This window comes from Eptesicus fuscus, chromosome 2 (genome assembly GCF_027574615.1).
Source record: "Eptesicus fuscus isolate TK198812 chromosome 2, DD_ASM_mEF_20220401, whole genome shotgun sequence".
Classification (NCBI taxonomy): domain Eukaryota; kingdom Metazoa; phylum Chordata; class Mammalia; order Chiroptera; family Vespertilionidae; genus Eptesicus; species Eptesicus fuscus.
The window spans coordinates 63,532,025-63,552,186 of record NC_072474.1 but is presented as its reverse complement, the minus strand read 5'-3'; the positions used below and the strand labels follow the sequence as shown (position 1 = coordinate 63,552,186).

The following is a 20,162-nucleotide window of genomic DNA, read 5'->3' as shown; positions in this document are numbered from 1 at the left end:
CCTTCTTTTGTGTAGGTGCCTCTGCAGGTCAGCTGGGAGCCCTGGATCTGACTGAATGCCCCTGACTAGCAACTTAATGAAAATATATGGTTAATCTTTAAAAAGTTTCACCGTGGTTGAATTGGGATTGCCAGTAACTTCTCTCTTCAAAGCTTGGCTCCTTCTTGGGATCAAAAACGAGAAAGTCTGTCTTGGTGCCACCAAATCTCAGGTATGCAGGAGACAAACCTCTGGCCAAAGTACGAAGCTTTGGAGAACTGTTAGGAAGACAAGCAAGAAATTAATACTTTCCCCCAAGAATAATCTGATCAAACATGTTTACTCCCTCTGTCTTGGTGGACCTATTTCTTCATGTCTAGCTGGACAGGCTGTGGAGGGAGCAGTCATGTTGCTATACTGAGGAGTCATCTCATTCTGAATCTTTCTAATGGCAAGGTTGCTCTTCTAGGCACCTGGAGGCAGTGTGGAGCTCTAACTCTGGCAAAGCAGGATAGTGTTCAATCCGTTAAAAAAACTCATAATATTTTATGATTGTTGGAGGAAATAGGCAAGAGGCTGGAAAGTACAGGAAAGATGACTTTGTGTTTCTTTAAAAAATAGATTGTCTTCAAAAATTTATGTTCCCACAGAAGTTCATAAATGACATAGGATTCCTCCTCCTCTCCCTAACCACCCCTTCCCTAAGAAAACCATCCTTTTAAATTTAAGTCAACTAACTGTTCCTGGCCACACTGCTTTCTGGAATGCTCTTCAAACACATAAAATCAATGCTGTGTCATTCTTGGATTGGCCTGATTTTAGTTTACATCTGGATTTATTTCAAATTAAAAAATCATCCCAGGAAAACTATCTAATTGTCAATATTTCTAATATCCTAGGAATTAAAACCTAACCTAAAATTTAAATTTTTAAGATGTGCACCTGCTTAATTATACATTAAGTTATGTAAAATTTTTGAAAGATTTATTTACTTGTGCTCAGGGAAGCAAAATTAAGAGGTGGAAATTGACTAAAGGATAAGTCTCCTGCATTAAAGAACTTCAGTGATTCCTCCTCACCATTTTTTTGTTTGTAACTTGAGAACTTTTTACTGTACTATATAGGCACTTTTTCCTGTCTGAGCCTCTTCCTCCATAAAAAACACTTTCATGATGCTATTTATTTACTTAAAGACAAATATGCTAATATTATAGAGTAAAACATTTTCTTTGACCTAAGGTTCATTTTCTCTGCATCTTAATAGAACTTAAAATATTTTCATGGGTCCCAGCACGAGAAAATGCAGTACAAAGTGAAGCTTCAGAAATGTCATTAAACTGGATTCACTCTGACAAACACCCGACAACACCAGAACTCTGGGAAGGACGGCATCGGCCACAGGAGCCTCAAAACCACTAGAAAATATGCAGAAATGCTCTCTTGACTAGGTAAGGATTCAGATACAGCCAGTTCCACTTACTATAGGGAGGAGGACCAGAGCGTTATTGGGTAATGGGCACAGAATTTCAGTATGGGAAGATGAAAGTTCTAAGATGGGTGGTGGTGATGACTGCACAACAATGTGAAAGTACTGAATGTCAGTGGACACTTTAAAACGGCAAATTTTATGTTTGGTATATTTTACCACATTAAGACAAACCAACTGTAGATATCGTGTGATTTCAACAATGAAAATAATAGATATAGAAGGAGGTAAGAGTGATTATCATTATATGATAAGATGGATGAAGGCTCTTTTCTATTGCTTTCCTGTATTTTACCAGTTTTCCATAATAAGCACACGATAGTTTAATTTATACGGGATTTTTGTGTTTGTGTATGTTAACATTTTATTAAGAATAGATAAAGTAACCAAGATTTACTTAAAGGAGCTATCGCTATCCATTAATTTATTCAATTAATACTCATTGCAGGCCCACTCAGTGCCAAGCATCATGCTAGTTATTGGGGGCACAATGGCAAACAAGACAGAAATAGCTGCTATTCTCATGTAATGTATAGTCTAGTGATATAGATGAACAACTCAACAAGCAATTCCAAAGCAGTGCTATGAGAATATACAAAGGGATCCTAACCCAGACTTTGGGCTGGGGGGTAAAGAGTGGTTAGAGGTTTTCCAGGGGAAATGGCTTCATTGCTAGACATTCAAAAATAATAAATCTTATCCAGATCACAGGTAGTGAAGCAGGATTGAAGGAAGTGTTTCAGGTCTAAGGGGAAGTCTGTGCAAAAACCAGAGGCAGAAGAACATATGGCACCACTGAAGAGCTGACAGGTGTGGCCAGAGCCTAGAATTGGGGCAAGGAGTTGCTGAGAAAGGATAACTGGCGAGGCAAGTAGCACCATAACACGGAAGGCCTGTAAGCCACCATGTCTAAAAGTTCCAACTTTATATGGGAGCAATGGGGAGCCATGGAAGGATTTAAAGCCATGAAGTGACCTCACCAGACTTTTATTTTAGAAAAGAATCTCAGGCTATAGTATAAATAACTGAATAGGAGGACCAAGACTGTAGCCATAGCAATGTAAACAGAAAGTAATAGGCTGGGGTAAGGTAACAGCAGTGGGGATGGAGAGAAATGGATAAATTCAAGATACATATGAAGGTAGAAATACCAGATGTGGTGTTACTTGAATGTTGGAGAAGAATCAAGAATTACCCCTGGAAGCATCTTGAAAGAAGGTAATATTGGCTGAGAAGAAGAATAGGTGATAGATTGGAGTTGGGGGTGAAGGGGAGGGGGACTTAGTTTTGTAGAATTTGAGATGCCAATGGAACGCCTACCCTTTCAGCAGGCTAAAACATATTTCCATCAGGCTCTTGGCCATGTGTGCCTGGAGTTCAGAAGACACACAGGTGAGGTATAGGGTGGAGAGTACTCAGTCTAAGAGTCAGTGACTAGTAACCCCAGCTCACAGGTGCGGAGACATGGCCCTAAAACTGATACAGGGCCTTCCTCAGAGTCACTCCACTGCCTTTGGCCAGGCACTGATTCTAGTCCTTGACATTTTGATTGTGTTCGATGATAGAAGAAGCTCATTTAAATCTGTGTAGCTGGTATTTGTAAGCTGGGAGAGACTGGAGCTTTCTGGGAAGTGGGGGTGGGGGGGTGGGGGGCGCGGGCAGGGAGACTAGCAACAGATAGAGGGTGCTGGGGCATCACTAGATGTGCCTCTGTGCATGGCTGGGGTCAGATGTATGAGTACCAGAGCCTAGTTCCCAGGGGTAGTAACTCTACCATCTTGGGTCACTCTCAGTCACATTACCCTGCCTTTACTACCTTCACCCGTAGTTGCTTCCTTGGTTTCCTATCTGTCCCAGTCCCCACCCCTGACGTAAGCCCTGTGAAAGCCCGGACCGGACCTGTGTGGCTCCTTGGAATCTTCACCGTGCCCAGAGAAGCATCTAGATAAGTACCTGGCACACAGCTGGTGTTTAGTAAGGACTGGTGAAGTGAATGAACTATTGAGTCCAGCCTGCTGAAAGGGCAAGTGGGGCCAGACAAAGACTGTTTTCTGGACAAAATAAAAACCCAATGCTCTGGCTCCTGCCAAGTAAAGGAAGTCAGATGTTTCAAAGTATCAGTATTCAGGACCTTTTTGTCTGTCTCCTTTGCAATGGAACATTTTCTTGTTTTGAGAATATAATATTGATGCCCTCTAACAAAACAAAACAAAACAAAAAGATTGAAAACAGATGCTAAACATGTCATAAAAAGGTATTTCCATCATATATAGGAAAAAGAAAAGGGGGTGGGGTGGGGAAATCCGCCACAGCCACAGTGACATGGAAATAACAAAAGGGCACATAAAGCAGCTGCAGATATTCATTTCCGGAGCAGTTGCTAGGGGAAAGAAAAGTCTGCAGGTATTTTTATATTACCTTATGTCTGAAAATAAGCTGCTTATGTCTGACACAGAAGCAAAGGTGTGCTGGAGCCGGCTTGTATTGGCTCGGACCAGCCGGTGAGAGCCAATTGTTAAGTTTTGAGAACCAGTGGTTAAACTGATGGCAGTTTGAGATTAGCCATGGTGGGACTACTTATGACAGAAATTGGAAGAAAACTTACATTAGTCTCCCCTCCTCCCAGAAGGCCCATTGTTCAACATTTCCTAGCAGACCACTGCATAAACAGTAATTCAACCCACAGAAGCAGGTAAGACCACTCTGGGGAGGACGTGAAGTGAAAAAACACCTAGGCCAGAAGTCTGAAGAACATCAACATTTAAGACAAGCTAGAGAGAGACATGGAGAAGAACTGTTAGATAGGTGGGGAAATCCCCAGAAATGGAAGTGACACAGGTCCAAAGGGATGAGATAGTGTTTCAATTGTCAACCTTGCCAAATGCTTTCAACAGACTGTATTAATTTGCTAGGGCTGCAGTAACAAAGTACCACACACTTAATGTCGGGGGTCTTGTCCAGCATCTAGAAGGGTTCAGGAATCTGGAGAAGGGGCTGCTGTAAATTATTAAAGAGTCTAGAGATGAAACATAATTTTGGAAGGCATTTTGGGGAGCCAGAGGAGCTTGGCTATAGGAACCAAGTTCTGCTTGTCTCAGGACCCTTTGCTTTTTATTAACACAAATTGTCCTAAGGCAAAGTAGATATACAGATAATAGTCAAGGTTTAGTATACAGAATCCATTGTTAGACTCGGGGAACTGCCTATGGCTATTCAGGTGTTTTGCCAGCAGGAAGCAATAACACTGTCTGGCAGCAAGCAATCATTTATGCATCCTTTTCAGGTTTGGAGAAATGCCCTCAGCCATTTCCAACAGGCAATAACATGTGATTTTCCAGCCCTTGCTGAAGGCTCAAGGTCCTCCAACCTTTTGATGAACTTCTTGCACTTGTGACCAGCTGGAATTAGCTTCCGGCACACACTGGGTGGTTTGAACAAGGGACATTTACTGTCTTACAGTTGTAGAGGTTAGAAATCTGAAATCAACGTGTTGGCAAGGCCACCACCCCTCTGAAGGAACCGGGGAAGGATCTATTTCAGCCCTCTCCTAGCTTCTGGTAGTTCCTCACAGCAACATAACTCTAATCTTCATATAGTGTTCTTTCTGTATGCATGTCTGTCTCCAAATTTCCCCTTCTTATAAGGACATCCATCACACTGGATTACAGCCTGCTCCATTCCAGTATGCCCAGTTCTTAACTGATTTTATTTCTGCAATGGCACTATTTCCAAATAAGGTCATATACTGAGGTACTAAGGGTTAGGACTTCAACATAAATTTGCAGGGGAACACCTAAAAATTCAATCCATGACAGAGACCAATTTGAAAGTTGTTCACTGGATTTTGCAATAAAAGAAGGTGATTGATGATGTTGGAGAGATTTATTTCATGACACAGTGATGGGGATATTATGAAGGTGGAACAGGAAGGAATGGGCAGGAAAGAAGGCTGCAAAGGGAGAATGAGGACAGTTACTGCAGAGGCACGCATGCAGTGAGGAGTCTGAGATGGGAAAGACTTGAGGATGTTCCTGTGCTGAGAGGGAGGAATCAATACAAACAGATGTTAAAGATCCAGGGAAGAGAAGAGATGACTGATAGAGCAAAGTCCTTGGGGAGGTAAGAGGGGAAAGGATCCAGGAGAGCTAGAATTGGCCTTGCCCAACCAACTGAATTGGTTCAATTGGTTGGGCACCATCCCATGCACCAAAAGGTTACCAGTTCGACTCCTGGTCAGGGCACATGCCAGGGTTTTGGCTCGATCACCAGCAGGGGGCATGCAGGAGGCAGCTGATCAATGTTTCTCTCTCTCTCTCTCTCAAAAATAAAATAAAATAAAAGAAAGAAAGAAAAAGAAATAAAGGCCAAAGAAAAGTGAAAGGAAGAAAGGACAAAGCCATGGTATGTCTGTAGGTTTGATGGCAGGAAGAAAAGGAAGTTCCTGTCTAGTGACTTCATTTTCTTTGGGAAACAAAAATGTGGTCATAGGTTAAGAGTGATGAGATGAAGATGGGCTCAGAGTTTTGAAGGAAGTAGAGAATGAGAGAATCAGGGAAATGAAGAATTAAGAGCAGCACTAAGGGCCCTGACCAGTTTGGCTCAGTGGATAGAGCGTCGGCCTGCGGACTCAAGGGTCCTGGGTTCGGTTCCAGTCAAGGGCATGTACCTTAGTTGTGGGCACATCCCCAGTGGGGGGTGTGCAGGAGGCAACTGATTGATGTTTCTCTCTCATCGATGTTTCTGACTCTCTATCCCTCTCCCTTCCTCTCTGTAAAAAATCAATAAAGTATATTAAAAAAAAAAAAAAGAGAGAGAGAGAGAGAGCAGCACTAAGGGATAAGTCCAAAAGCCAAGAATTTATAGTGCAACATCAATCCATGTGGCTAGGAGAGTCCCTTCCATGCCCGAGAGCTCCATAACTCAGCTATACAGGGTGGCCACTGGGACTGGAAGCAGAGGTAAATACATAAAGGTGGCTTATTAATATGAATTATAACTCACAACTGGATAATATCTTCCATTTCAGGATTTCATAGCCACCCTATAGATTCCAAAGAAGGAAAATACAATTAGACTAAGCTAGGTTGGGGTTTTAGCAGGAACAATGGGGCCGGGATTTGTGGATATTATCACACGAGCGGTTTATGTGGTAAATCAAGGAGTCAAAATCAGAGCGAGGAGGAGGCTGTTCAGAGGAGGTACTTAAAAAACATAGTTGTGGTGGGATCCACAGAGTGAAGGAGTTAAGAGAGTAAGGAGTTTAGCCCAAGAATGGGAGGTTTTAAGATTTCAGATGTTGAAAGGTTCTTAGGGATGAAAAGTCAAGGCATGGCCATGGCATTAGGAGAGAGAAGCAATGTGTGCTAGTAAGTTGACTCCCTAGGGAAAAAAGTGCTTTTTTTTATTTTTTTTTAAATTCTCACCCAAGGATAGTTTTTTATTGATGAGAGAGAGAGAGAGAGAGAGAGAGAGAGAGAGAGAGAGAGAGAGAGAGAGAGATGAGAGAGATGAGAGAGAAATATCAATCTGTTGTCTCCTGCACATGCCCAGACTGGGGATAGAACCTGCAATGTGGATATGTGCCCTGACCGGGAATCGAACCCACAACCTTTTGGTTCAGGGGACAATACTCCAACAAACAGAGCTACCCATTCAGGGCAAAAGTGCCCTATTGTTTAGCGTTTGCCAATCTCCGTGATGCAAATATTCCCACCGCGGCGGATTTCAGGCTATCAGCGTTGGTGTCCCTGGTGGAGGTGGAAAGAGATGCGCGCATAGCCAAAACCGGTTTGGCTCAGTGGATAGAGCGTCGGCCTGCGGACTCGAGGGTCCCGGGTTCGATTCCGGTCAAGGGCATGTACCTTGGTTGCGGGCACATCCCCAGTAGGGGGTGTGCAGGAGGCAGCTGATCGATGTTTCTCTCTCATCGATGTTTCTAACTCTCTATCCCTCTCTCTTCCTCTCTGTAAAAAATCAATAAAATAAAAAATAAAAAAAAAAAGAGATGCGCGCATTTCATAAGCTGCTGCCAGCTGATTACAGTGCAACACTGAATGAAGACTATTTTGAAATGTGGGTGTGAAGAAATAGAGAGGCAGTTTACTTACGTGGACTTGAAGTCGTCCAGGAGGACGGTGGGGCATGGGAAAGGAGAGGAAAGTATGAGACCAGTGTCCGTCTTCAATCGATAAAATGTGCGTTGAGAGGGGAGCAGCGCGTGGTGACAAGGAGCAGAGGATGAGACCCAGACATGGAGACGGTGGGCCTCACCCTGGAGTCATGATAGTCATCTATCTCTAGCATGCATCACGTTAATCTACACTGAGTGCTTGGGGCATTTGGCATAGATTATTTCACTTAATCCTAAAACAACGCAATGATCATATTTTACAGATAGGGAACCTGGCAAAGGTACCAAGCCATTAGGACTTGAACCACAGCAGTCTGGAGTTCAGACTGGTGGGTAGTTGTCTGGAAGCTGCACTGGGGGATGGGAGAAGAGTGCAGCGTGGAGACTGCCCAGCTTCTACCCCAGAGGAGGCGTCGCATCTACGTCTCTACGTCAGAGTTCTGCCAGGGCCAGGAGGTGGCAGGGTTACTCTGTGAGGAGCATGGAGCAGGGCTGCCAGGCAAAGGGCTCCAGGGGCCACAATGGAAGGTTTGGGAAGGAAGAGAAGAATGAGCACTCAATTAGGGGAGCACTTCTCAGAGGTTAGAACATGTGAGTCTATGCGTGGCTTTGACTGTTCTCAGTTCTCTGTTTCTCTTTGGTTACTTCTGTCAGCAACAGGCACATAGTATGGGGGCCTATGGCTCTTTCCAACATCAGTTATCAAACTTGCACTTGACATTGAAAATAACTACTTTTCCAGATATGAAAAGCAACTTTGTGGAGATACAGTAATCTGGTTATCAAAAATTATTATTAATAAATATTTATCAAATTGGCAAAAAGGGATGAACTTTGCTGAAGAAAAATAAGCAAATCCTATGAAAAGCAAGCACAATGGCATTATTGCTGCAGTGGCTGTTTAGCACCAGGACACTCCACTGAGGTACTAGGAGCTCTAGCCCTGACTCAGCGCTCTACTGTTTTCACTGTGTAGTGAACCTTGCTTGATTGACATGAGGACTGCATTGTCTAACACGGTAACCACTAGTCACATGCGGTCGTGAGCATTTGAAATGTAGCTAGTCTGAATTTGAGATGTGGTATGAATATAAAATATACACCAGATTTTGAGGAGTTGGTTAGAAAAAGAATGTAAAATATCTCATTAATATTTTTATATTGATTACATGTTGAAATAGTATTTTGTTCCATAAAATATAGCATTAAAATTAATTTCTCCTGCTTGTTTTTACCATTTTTTTAGCATGGCTGCTAGAAAATTTAAAATTACGTATGTAGCTTGTATATGAGGCTCACATTCTATTTCTACTAAGCAGTGCTGGTCTCAGTCCACCCATCTTTAAGGTGAGGATATTTTTTCCATTGATTTTTTTTTTTTTTTAGAGTGAGTGAAGGGGAGAGAGGACAGGGGAGCGGGGGGAGGGAGGGAGAAACATCAATGTGAGAGAGACACATAGTTTGGTTGCCTCCCACATGCACCCCACACCCTGGCTGACCCAGGTACGTGCCCTTGGCTGGAAATGAACCTGTGACCCTTTGGTCCTCGGGCTGACCCTCTAACCACTGAGAAAAACCAGCCAGGGCAGGCTTAGGAAGTTTTTGATTGGGCTGTTGATTAGATACTTCTGGGAAAAGGGCAAATTGAAAAGATGGTTCTTTCTAATTCTAGATTGTTCTATCACTGGCATTTACATTCTGTGTACTCCGTGTTCTCTAATTGCAAATGTGAACAACAACCCCCCAAAAAAAACACCTCTGTTTGCCATCATGGGAAGCAGAACCATGCCATCTGATTACATTTGCATAGGCCTCTTTGGAGGTTTAGACCCTGCTCCTCCTACGCTCAGCCAGTGCTTCTTTCACTATATCAATCTTCTCAATTTGTTTCTCGACAACCTTTTCTTTTTTTTTTTAAGTATATCCTATCCTGTTGCCTTACAAAGTATAAACTGCTTTTCTTTCTTTTTGTGTACTCTTGTCTCTGCAATGAGCATTTGGGTTCAAATTCTGCTCCTTCCAGTAATAGCTGGCTGACCATGGGCAAGTTATTGGATCTCCCTAAGCCTCAATCTCTTCATTTTTATAATGGGGATAATACTAGTACTGACCTCAGAGTTTTGTAGCAGAGACTAAATGAGTTAATACCTAGAAGGTGCTTAGGACAGGGCCTGGCATATGACAAGGGCTTAGTTAGCATCAGCTGAGTTTATTATCTTCTCCTCATTACTGTAGCTTTCATCTGCTGGGCTCTTGCTATCTTCACCCAAACATCCTTCCTTTTGAGGAACTGTAATAAAACAATGCCCTGCTCACCCTCCGTTCCTGTGGACAGATATAAAGCTCAGTGTTGTCTTCTGAAAAGGAAGCTAAGTGTGTTGTCTTCTGAGACGGCCAGGCTACTCTGGGCACTGTGCTGACCATCCTGGGAGCTGGGCCCTCAGACCCTATTTCAGAAGGTAGGCCTTAGAGGAGAAGGAGAGGGAGCTCCTGCCACTTGGAGCTGCAGTCTTTTAGATCTCGGCTTGGAGTAGTGTGCATGTGACTGCAGATGCCTCTGGGGAGTGGGCATCGAAGACAGCCTCTGCTAAGGAAGGAATCTGGAGCGGCCTGGAGCCAGCCTGGGAGAGAAGCCCATTTGAACAGGAATACACTGTGTTTTGTAAACCCAAATCAGTTTTATCTATTGCATGTTAGGCTTTTTTGGTCTTCATTATCCTCCAGCCTTTAACAAAAAGGTGGGTCAGGCCAAAACCGGTTTGGCTCAGTGGATACAGCATCGGCCTGCGGACTCAAGGGTCCCAGATTCGATTCTGATCAAGGGCATGTACCTTGGTTGCGGGCACATCCCCAGTAGGATGTGTGCAAGAGGCAGCTGATCGATGTTTCTCTCTCATGATGTTTCTAACTCTCTATCCTTCTCTCTTCCTCTCTGTAAAAAAATCAATAAAATATATTTTAAAAAAAGAAAAGTAAAAAAAAAGGTGGGTCAGGGAGGAAGAAAGAGTGCTAGGGGATATAAAGAGATAGGTTTAAGAAGAGTTAAAGGTATCACCTTCACTAAATTGCAGACTGGAAGTTCTGTGTGTATAGGGGGCTGAGGGTCCCCACCAATTGGTTAGCTTAACTCAGGGTGATCAGGCCTAGATCCCAAAAGTCATACTATAGGTTTTTTCTTTTGGACCTGTTTTCCCAGGAAGATATCCCCAAATGCTCTTCCTTGGGGAGGGGTGGGGCAGATCCTGGCTGCAACAGCAGAATAGAACCTGAGTTCTCACATTGCAGTAAGTGGTCATTTACTTAATCCCTCTGCTTTCAGTCAAGAACCTCTCTTCTCCTATCAACCCCCACTACCCCACCAAGCTAGGCCTGGGGTCCTCAGATATACTTTAGAGTTTCTCCAGAGTGATCTTTCTGTCTCCCCACCAGCTGCTACCTGTATCACCTTCCTATCCCTAAGGGGGAGGGGAAAAAGTGGGACTCCGCCCACCGGGAAACTTTTGCTCTCCTGCCACAGGGGGAGAGACGGAGGTTAACTATGATCAAAAGATACAATGAGAACTGGTGAATGGTTACCAAATACTTGCCATTTTCCAGGAAGAAACAGCTTACATGGTGAACACTCTGTGTCAAACACTGAGCTAAACACTTATTTGCCATCTCATCAAATCCTCATTACAGTCCTGCAAGAAAGTTGTGTAGACATCCCATTCCACAGGTGAAGAAACTGAGGCTCAGAGCTGCCAAGCAACCCGTTAAGAACTAAGCCACCCTGCTTTGGCAGAGCTGGGAATCAAGCCAGGGCGGGTCTGACTGCCAATCTCTAAACCGGTAGGCTACCTGCCTTTATGTGCAGAATAAATGACTGAACTTAGTAATGGCAGCTGACAGGGAGCACAGGAAGTTCAGCATGTAGGTGTTTGGCAACGGAGCCTGAAGCCCGCCTGGCCCCCAGGGGCAGGTGTCCGACGCTGCCAGCAAATCCAGGCTCACAGCTCCAGCTGCCTGGGTTAGTTGAGGTGTGGCCGCCTCTGGCGGCTCTCGTGACCTAGATGAGTGGCCCAGATGACCTGGCCCAGAAGACCTGTGACTGTCCCTGCAGCTCTCCATGGGGGGATCAGCCTGCACTCCTGGGGCAGGGGCCAGGGAACCTGCATTAGGTTGGGCCTTTCTCCTGTGAGAAAACAATTACCGCTGATAAACCCGTGCCACATTTTGAGCCTCAACTTGGAGAGATGTCTTTTTATCAAGGCTCTGTAAGGCACTGCCATCGTCTCCCTGGTCTCGTTTATTTAATATTTAGACTTTTAGAAAGTGTGATATGGGAAATCTCTGAACCTTGTGCTTAATTTAGCTGTGGACCTAAAACTGCTCTTTAAACGGGTGTTTACAATATACATGTTTTAGAGATATAATTTTAAAGTATACATATGGAGTAAGTAAGCTTTGAGATATTTTCCATCTGACTTTTTTTTTTTTAACCCCTCCGGGAGCCTGAAGCCCGCCTGGCCCCCAGGGGCAGGTGTATGACGCTGCCAGCAAATCCAGGCTCACAGCTCCAGCTGCACCTGCCCCGTCCCTCTTCCCAGCGCGTTGCTGCGCAATTGGGAAGTTTCTTTCCTAAATTTCCTCATTTATTTATTTATTTATAACTTTCTTTTATTACTGTTTAAAGTATTACATATAGTAGTACATATACCTCCTTGGAAAGTTTCTTTCCTAAATTTCCTCATTTATTTATTTATAACTTTCTTTTTTTACTGTTTAAAGTATTACATATAGTAGTACGTATACCTCCTTGGGAAGTTTCTTTCCTAAATTTCCTCATTTATTTATTTATAACTTTCTTTTTTTTACTGTTTAAAGTATTACATATAGTAGTACATATACCTCCTTGGGAAGTTTCTTTCCTAAATTTCCTCATTTATTTATTTATAACTTTCTTTTTTTTACTGTTTAAAGTATTACATATAGTAGTACGTATACCTCCTTGGGAAGTTTCTTTCCTAAATTTCCTCATTTATTTATTTATAACTTTCTTTTTTTACTGTTTAAAGTATTACATATAGTAGTACGTATACCTCCTTGGGAAGTTTCTTTCCTAAATTTCCTCATTTATTTATTTATTTATAACTTTCTTTTTTTACTGTTTAAAGTATTACATATACCTCCTCCCCCCGCCCTTGACCTTCCCCCAGCCTCCCCTACCCCCTGTCCCATGCCTAAATTTCCCCTTCATCCCTGGCCCTAAGTTGGCGCTCAGTCAACATCTGCTGAATGAATAAAGTAGGCAGGAATGAGTGGTCTGGAGGGGGTGAGAGATTAGAGATAGAGATGAGAGAGAGAGAGAGAGAGAGAGAGAGAGAGAGAGAGAGAATTTCCGTGCCAGGAGAGACAAGAGAGGGGAGGGGAGGGGAGGAGAGCGCCTGGCAGGGCGGGGTGGATGTCAGGAGCCAGGACAGGAGAGGGCACAGGGGCAGAGGGCCCGGCAGGCCGGCGCTTACCCCAGGAAGGTGAGGAACCGCGGGTCCGTGGCCAGGTTGGCGTCGATGGTGAAGGACAGGAACGCGGGGCTCACCTGGTGCACCGGCGGCTCCGTGGAAAAGTCCAGCTCCACGGGGTCCTCGGCGCGCGCGGGTCCCGCCAGGGCGCCGGGGGCGAAGGCGCCGAGCGGCCCCAGCAGCAGCAGCGGCAGCAGCGGCGGCGGCGGCGGCGGCATCGCGGGCTCACCTGGCGGTCCCGGCGGCGGCGCAGCGAGCGTGCAGACCCGGCGCACTTCCTCCGCCCGCCGCGGCGCCTCTGTCTGCTTTCCCCCGGCTCACCCCGCCCCACCCCTCCCACCGCGCCCTGCATCCCTCCCGCGGCTCCGCTTCTTCCTGCCCCGCCTCCCAGCGCACACCCACCGCCTCGCACGCGTCCCCTCGGTGGTGGTCACGGCCCCTTACGAAGCCACCCACACTCGTTGGAAGGGTGCGGGCCAGGCCACGCTCCAAACGCCCAGGCAGCCCGCGGAGGGAGCGCCCTGGGAGGGGCGCCGGGCACCCGGCCGCTTCCCGTGCACGCGGTGGGGAGCACCAGTGCTTCCCTCTTCCTGTCCCATCCAGGTGGCGCCGGGTCTTCGGGCCCCTGACCGAACCCTCCAGGTGAGCATCCACCGCTTGTCCTTTCCCCTGGGTTATACAACTTGGTCTGTCACTTGAGCCTGCCAAAATCTGATCACCCGTGCGCCCTCTGGCCAGAGAGCTGTTTCCCAGGTATCTTGTTTTTGCCTGGAAAATCTGTCCGGGGCGTTGGCTGACCTACAGCTAGAAAGAGCACTTCCAAAAAGTCCTGACCAACTTCTCCTGGGAACCTGTTAGCACAGCCTTAAAGCAGCAGGTGACCCAACGTCCGAGACTCAGGAGGTGAAGCCTCCGCACAAGTGTGGGGGAGGGACTGTCCTCTGAGTGTGAGCCTTTTCCAAACTTGCCTTCAGTTTTCCTTCGAGTCCTGCATTGGTGTATAATTATAACAAGCCCCTGTGCTTGGGGCTCACTACATGTCTGATACCCTAAGAGGTGCTTTACCTGTCTACTCTCTCACGTCCCACAGCTCTGTCAGGCGCATGTTATCCTCGTTTTACACACGAGGCCCCAGGCTCTGGGACATTAACATGCCCACGCGTCCGAATGGGGATGTGAAGGGAGTTGCACAACCTCAAGCAGATGGCAGCCTGTTTCAGCAGAAATGCAACTTCCTCCAAGAAACTTTGCCTGAACCTCCAGGCAGCTGGCATTCCCTGTGACACATTTTCACAGAATCCTGAACTTGCTAGAACTTAACCACGTTTGTTAGTATTGTGAGTGTTGCTCCGTATCGGCCTCACCTGCTAGGATATAAACTCTGGGAAAGCAGCGATGAGGCGTGCCTGATCTGCTGCACTCACAAAAGCTCATGGCACTGTGCTTGGCACTTAGTAGGCATCTACTCTGTTGAGTAAGCACATGACACCCAAATCCTTAGAATGTTCCATTGAGATGGCACCACCAACAAAGCGACAAATAAAAATAAATTGTTTTGAAGTTCATATCTGATTTGCACACAACTGTCTATTCTTAAGCAACTTAGTGGTTAAACGTATAGTTAATTGGGGAAGGTTGCAGTTTCGAGATTTTGGTTGTGTGTATCAGTTACTATTTTGCCAGTGGAATCAGGTTCATGTCCTACAATTTTACATAAGAAAAAAAATCATAAATAAACCCCAAGCTGCCAGAAGATCGTGCCCACAGACACGGAGGTAGAGAAGCGGATGTCTGGGCTCTTCCGCCTTTGTCGTGACATTGATCCTGCATCACCCCAGGCTCCTGTTGCCATGGGCCCACGTCGCACCGATTTCTTTAGAATTGGGTGATTTGAAAAGTGGATCCTAGTGAGTTTTCTAAATAATGAATGCTCGTGACATCCTGAGATGTGGGCCAGTGTGGTCCACATATAATTACTAATATGGAAACTGGGAAAACATAAATGAGGAAGCGAAGAAAAGTGACTTGCACACATGATGATTGAGATCAGACGAGTTTCTGTCTCCTGGATCTAAGTTGCCTTGATCTACTACACCACATAAGAGGAATAAATGGGCACACGGGAGGGAGGCATATGTGATAATGTTCATAGAAATTGTCATTTCAGAGATATTTTACAGTTAGGCACCTATATTTTAAAATATATATTTTATTGATTTTTTTACAGAGAGGAAGGGAGAGGGATAGAGCGTTAGAAACATCGATGAGAGAGAAACATCGATCTGCCTCCTGCACACCCCCTACTGGGGATGTGCCCGCAACCAAGGTACGTGCTCTTGACCGGAATCGAACCTGGGACCCTTCAGTCCGCAGGCCGATGCTCTATCCACTGAGCCAAACCACATAGGGCGGCACCTATTTTTAAGGGGCATGAAATGTAAATATGTGCTGGGGGCTGGAAAGGAGAAAGTTCCCTTGTGTTGAGTGCATGTCGTTCTCCAAGGTGCTTTCCCATATTCGCTTATTCATCTAGTCCCTCCAGTATTTATTGGGTGCTTACTGCGTGCCAAGCACTGAACTAGGCAGCAGTAAGCAGCGAGCAGGCATGGTCCCTGCACTCTGGAGCTTCCTGTCTTACTGGGGAGGCAGATGATACATATGTTTTAATCACACAAAAGTAAAATTCCAAGTATGCTGTGTGCTCCCAAGATGACCATGTTGCTTTACACATGTACGTTGGAGATTTGAATGTGGAGGTTATGCTTAAGTCAAGATCTGAAAAATGAGTCAACAACGGGGGGAGGGGGGGAAGCAAGAGGGAAGGGAATCATTAGTAGCTAAAGAAGTGGCATGTGCAACGATGAGGGAGCTCAGGAAGTCAGGGGACTGAGAGAAGGCCCGGGCAGCTGCATCAGAGAGAGCGAGGGGCAGCTAGGGATTTAGAGATTGACATCGCAGGGTCTGGAGATACCGTGGCAGCAATGGGGAGCCATTAGAAGGGCTTCAAACACGGGTGGGGGATGTGATAGGACCAGATTTATACTTTCAAAAGGCAAACTATAGGGGTTCTGTTTCTTCTCCTGTGTACATGTCTCTTTGTACAAGGAGGTGCCGTTCTCTATAGATGCAGACAGGGTTTGTTATTTTCTTCTGTTAAGCTTCTATCTTTATTTACCCCATAAATATGTAATATTGCTCTATGTCTGTAGGGAAGTGGATACTTGGAGAAAGTAAGTGAGCCAGAGATCATCAGAGAAAGCAGGAAGTGTCCCTAGAATAAGATTCGTAAGTCCCAGGAGTCACACATAATAGCCATTATGGTGTAAGCCAGTGATTTTCAACCAGTGTGCTACAAGAATTTTTAAAACATGTCATACCTGATTATTTGGTCAGGGGCTCTGACCTCTTTTCCCTTAAATGATAAAAAAAAAAAAAAAGAAAGATAACAGCCAACACAACAATGGCCATCTGCTGTGAATGAATCAAAATTATACCCATTTTTGGTCAGATCAGCAAAAAGTGTATTTTTGTGTGTGTGTCGCAGAATTTTAGTGATTCATTTATGTGTGCCAGGAGGTGCAAAAGGTTGAAAATCGCTGGTGTAAGCTAAAGGATTATTCAAAGGTCTTCAGAGGAGAGCTGACTGCCCAGTTTTAATCATCTGTCTCTGGGATGATGAAGGCCCTGGAAGACCCTAAAAATGTATAGTTTATGCTAAAAAGGCACACTAAAGTGAATTAAGTGGGACATTTTTACTGTTACCTCTAGGGTCTGTAAACAATACAAACATGGAATGGAAAAGGGAAAGTGGCAGAAATTGCATTGGACATAGGGACGTTGTTGGGGGTAGAGAGATAGGAAGGGGGTGTCCTATCCTAATATTAGATGGAGGCTAGACTCTACCATGTTCTTGACTTTTGTTCAGTAGTTTTAAGCTTTTTCAAGAAATAAGAGCTATGAGAGGGTTCCAGTCAACATGGCAGCAGAGGTGAATGCAGTACTCTAATTCTCCCTTAACCACGTCATAATTACAACCAAACTACAGAACAACCATCATTCAGAACCACCTGAAATCTAGCTAGACAGAAGTCCTATAACTAAGGAGATAAAGAAGCCACATTGAGACTGAGACTGGTAAAAGGGGCGGAAATGCAGAATGGGCTCATCTCTCACCCACCTGCCTCAGATAAAAATCAGGAGGGATATTCTGGCTGTGGAGGTCCCTCTCAGGAGCGAGGGGTCCCAGCCCCAAACCAGGCCTTCTAGCCCAGGGTTCCAGTTCCCAGGAAAAGAAGTGCCCTTAACTTCTGGCTGTAAAAGCCAGTAGAGATTGTGGCTGAGTGAGACAGAGGACTTCTGGAGTCCCAGGTGTTCCTCTTAAAGGGACCACGCACGGAATTACTCAGAATCACTCCCTCTCAGCTTAGAGCTGTAGCAGCAGCTCAAAAGGCACCAGAGTCGTATGGGGAGAAACTGAATTGTCTGGCTCCAGTGCAAGGGCTGGAGAGGCAGCTTTCTCCCAGACAGAAGTGCTGACAGAGGCCATTGTTCCTTTGCTGAGCCCTTCCCCAATAGAGCCGGCAGGTGGGCATCATATCTGAGCCTCTATCAACCTGGCTAATACTATTCACCTGGCCCTGGTGATTCCCTGAGACCCTGCCCGACCTTAACTTGTTGTTATATTAATACTAGTGGCCCGGTGCATGGGTTCGTGCACACTGAAAGGAAATTAATTAGAATTCCTGGGGTGGCATTGTGGCTCAAAGGATGTTTGTGGAGTGAGCGGGGGTAGGAGGGGGGAGGAGAAAAAGAAAGAAAGCTCACGCACAGGTGGGGGACACACCCTGGAGTCAACCTACCGTGGTCCCTCCTTGGCCAGCCGCACCTGGGTGGTGCCGAGGCTCGAGTGGAGTAAGCGGGTCCCTCCGGCAGGTGGGGGTCCCTCAGCCTGGCCTGCAGGGATCAGGCCAAAACTGGCTCTCCAACATCCCCTGAGGAGTCCCAGAGTGTGAGAGGGCACTCTGCAAAGTTGCCGTTGTACAGGGTGTAGAACGCAAACGCAAGTGTGCAGGAAACCAGATTTGGGGCGACAGTGCCCCAGCAACAACATAACCCATGGCTGAAGGTGGAATCGTGAGGCCCCCCAAGGAATTGGGCTCCCTCCTCTCTGGTTTTGGGGTGCGTCACCCAAGAACTGCTGCTGCCAAGTCACCACAGCTCGGCAGCTCCTGCGTTGAGCGTCTGCCCCTGGTGGTAAGTGTGCATCATAGGTATAGGCTGGTCAGATGGTTGGATGGTTGGATGGTCACTTAGCCTTTAATATATATATAGATTTTTCTTCTGATTTTAAAAGTAATTAAAATTAAAATATATTTGTGGGCACCTAAAAGTATCATAGGTCCTAGATACTGTGCCACTCTGCTTGATGGATAAGTCAGCCCTGTTGGTGACTACCCCCTCCTTAAATTATGACATAAAAAACTATATATATAAAAGCCTAAGAGACCTTCCGACCGTCAGACTGTTCGGCTGTTCAACCGGTAGCTATGATGCGCACTGACCACCAGGGGGCAGACACTCAATGCATAGGCATGGAAACATGGAACAGACTGATGAATGTCAGAGGGAAAGGGGGAGGGTGGGAAGAGATTAACCAAAAATCTTATATGCATACTAGAGGCCCAGTGCATGGATTCCTGCACCAGTGGGGTCCCTGGGCCTGGCCTGCGGGGATTGGGCTGAAACTGGCAGTCCGACATCCCCCAAGGGGTCCCAGATTGTGAGAGGGCGAGGCCGGGCTGAGGGATCCCACCAGTGCATGAATCTGTGCACTGGGCCTCTAGTAATAATTATAAAAGGAAACTCAACTTAGGCCAAGGTTGTAAGAAGAGCTCTCCTGGAAGTCTGTAGTCCATGCCTAATGTCCAGGCTGAAATTTCTGGTTGTTCTGCAAACTCTTGAGCATCTGAGAAGGTAATTCCCCAAAAGTAAGGAATGGTATGATGTTTCTTTGATGGGTAAGCATCTCTCAACCTCAAAAAGCATCAAGTATAATGGTGTTTAAGAAACTACATGAGTATTTTGGGGTTAAAAAACTGTATATATATATATATTTATTGTTGAAAGTATTACATGTATCCCCCTAGTCCCCCATTGACCCCCTCCAGCCCACACCTACCCCCCACCCCTCCACCCCAGGCCCTCACCACCCACTGTCTGCATCCATGGGTTATGCATACAAGGTCTTTGGTTGATTACTTCCCACCCACCCTCTGTCCCCCGCCTTCCCTCCGAGATTCTGCACTTTGTTCCATACTTCCATGTCTCTGGATCCACTTCATCAGAGAAAATGTAATATTTGATTTTTAAGTATTTAAGAGAATTTGACCTGTCAGAGTAATATTTTAGCTTTATAATTCCCAATTAAATGTAAATTTGAGCAATTGATTTAGCTCATGATTCTAAGTTGAGGCGTTATAAGTTTACTTTTAGATTTTAACTTACCTAAGAACATGGAAGGGTTTGTTTGTTTAGGCAGTACTTGAAAGGGAAATAAAATATGTTAAAAATTCTTTAAGGTGAGTGTTAAAATTGTCTAGATTTATGAAGAGAATTATATGTTTTTAAAACTGCCACTTCTTAAAAGCTTATGTTTGAATAATTTTAATACTAATTTTTAAAACGAAACTCTTTCTCTCTGTGCATAAAAACCACCCCTAAGGACATTTAAAAAAAATGTTTACTACAATGGAGGAAACTTATTTTAGATAAGTGATAAAGAGAACAGGTTTTGTCAAAGCCCTGTGTCAATCAATCACTATGTCACCTTCCTATAAAACACACTTGAAATCTTTCCATCAGTACCTGATCTCTCAAACACAGCGTCTACCTTGGCCCAGGCTCTCTGCCTTTGCGTTATTTATCTGGCTATTTATTCCACCCAGATTCTTCTTTGTACTCCCTGGGTGCGAATTAGACCTTGTGGAAGCAGCCTCAAAATTTTCACTCACCAGGGTCCGTCCCATTTACCCTCATTTACCAGGATAATAATTCCTTACACAGTGCC

General features: G+C 45.2%; 1 protein-coding gene across 1 annotated transcript in view; it reads right to left on the bottom strand.

Annotated features, from left to right (window-relative positions):
- Window positions 1-20,162, bottom strand: part of HPSE (heparanase) — a 59,536-nt gene that overhangs the window by 32,312 nt on the left and 7,062 nt on the right. The window contains exons 4-5 of the mRNA XM_054722002.1: window positions 13,100-13,398; window positions 112-257 (exon numbers count right to left, since the gene is read on the bottom strand). Of these exons, the coding sequence (XP_054577977.1) occupies window positions 112-257; window positions 13,100-13,398 (445 nt within the window). The remainder of the gene's footprint in view (window positions 1-111; window positions 258-13,099; window positions 13,399-20,162) is intronic.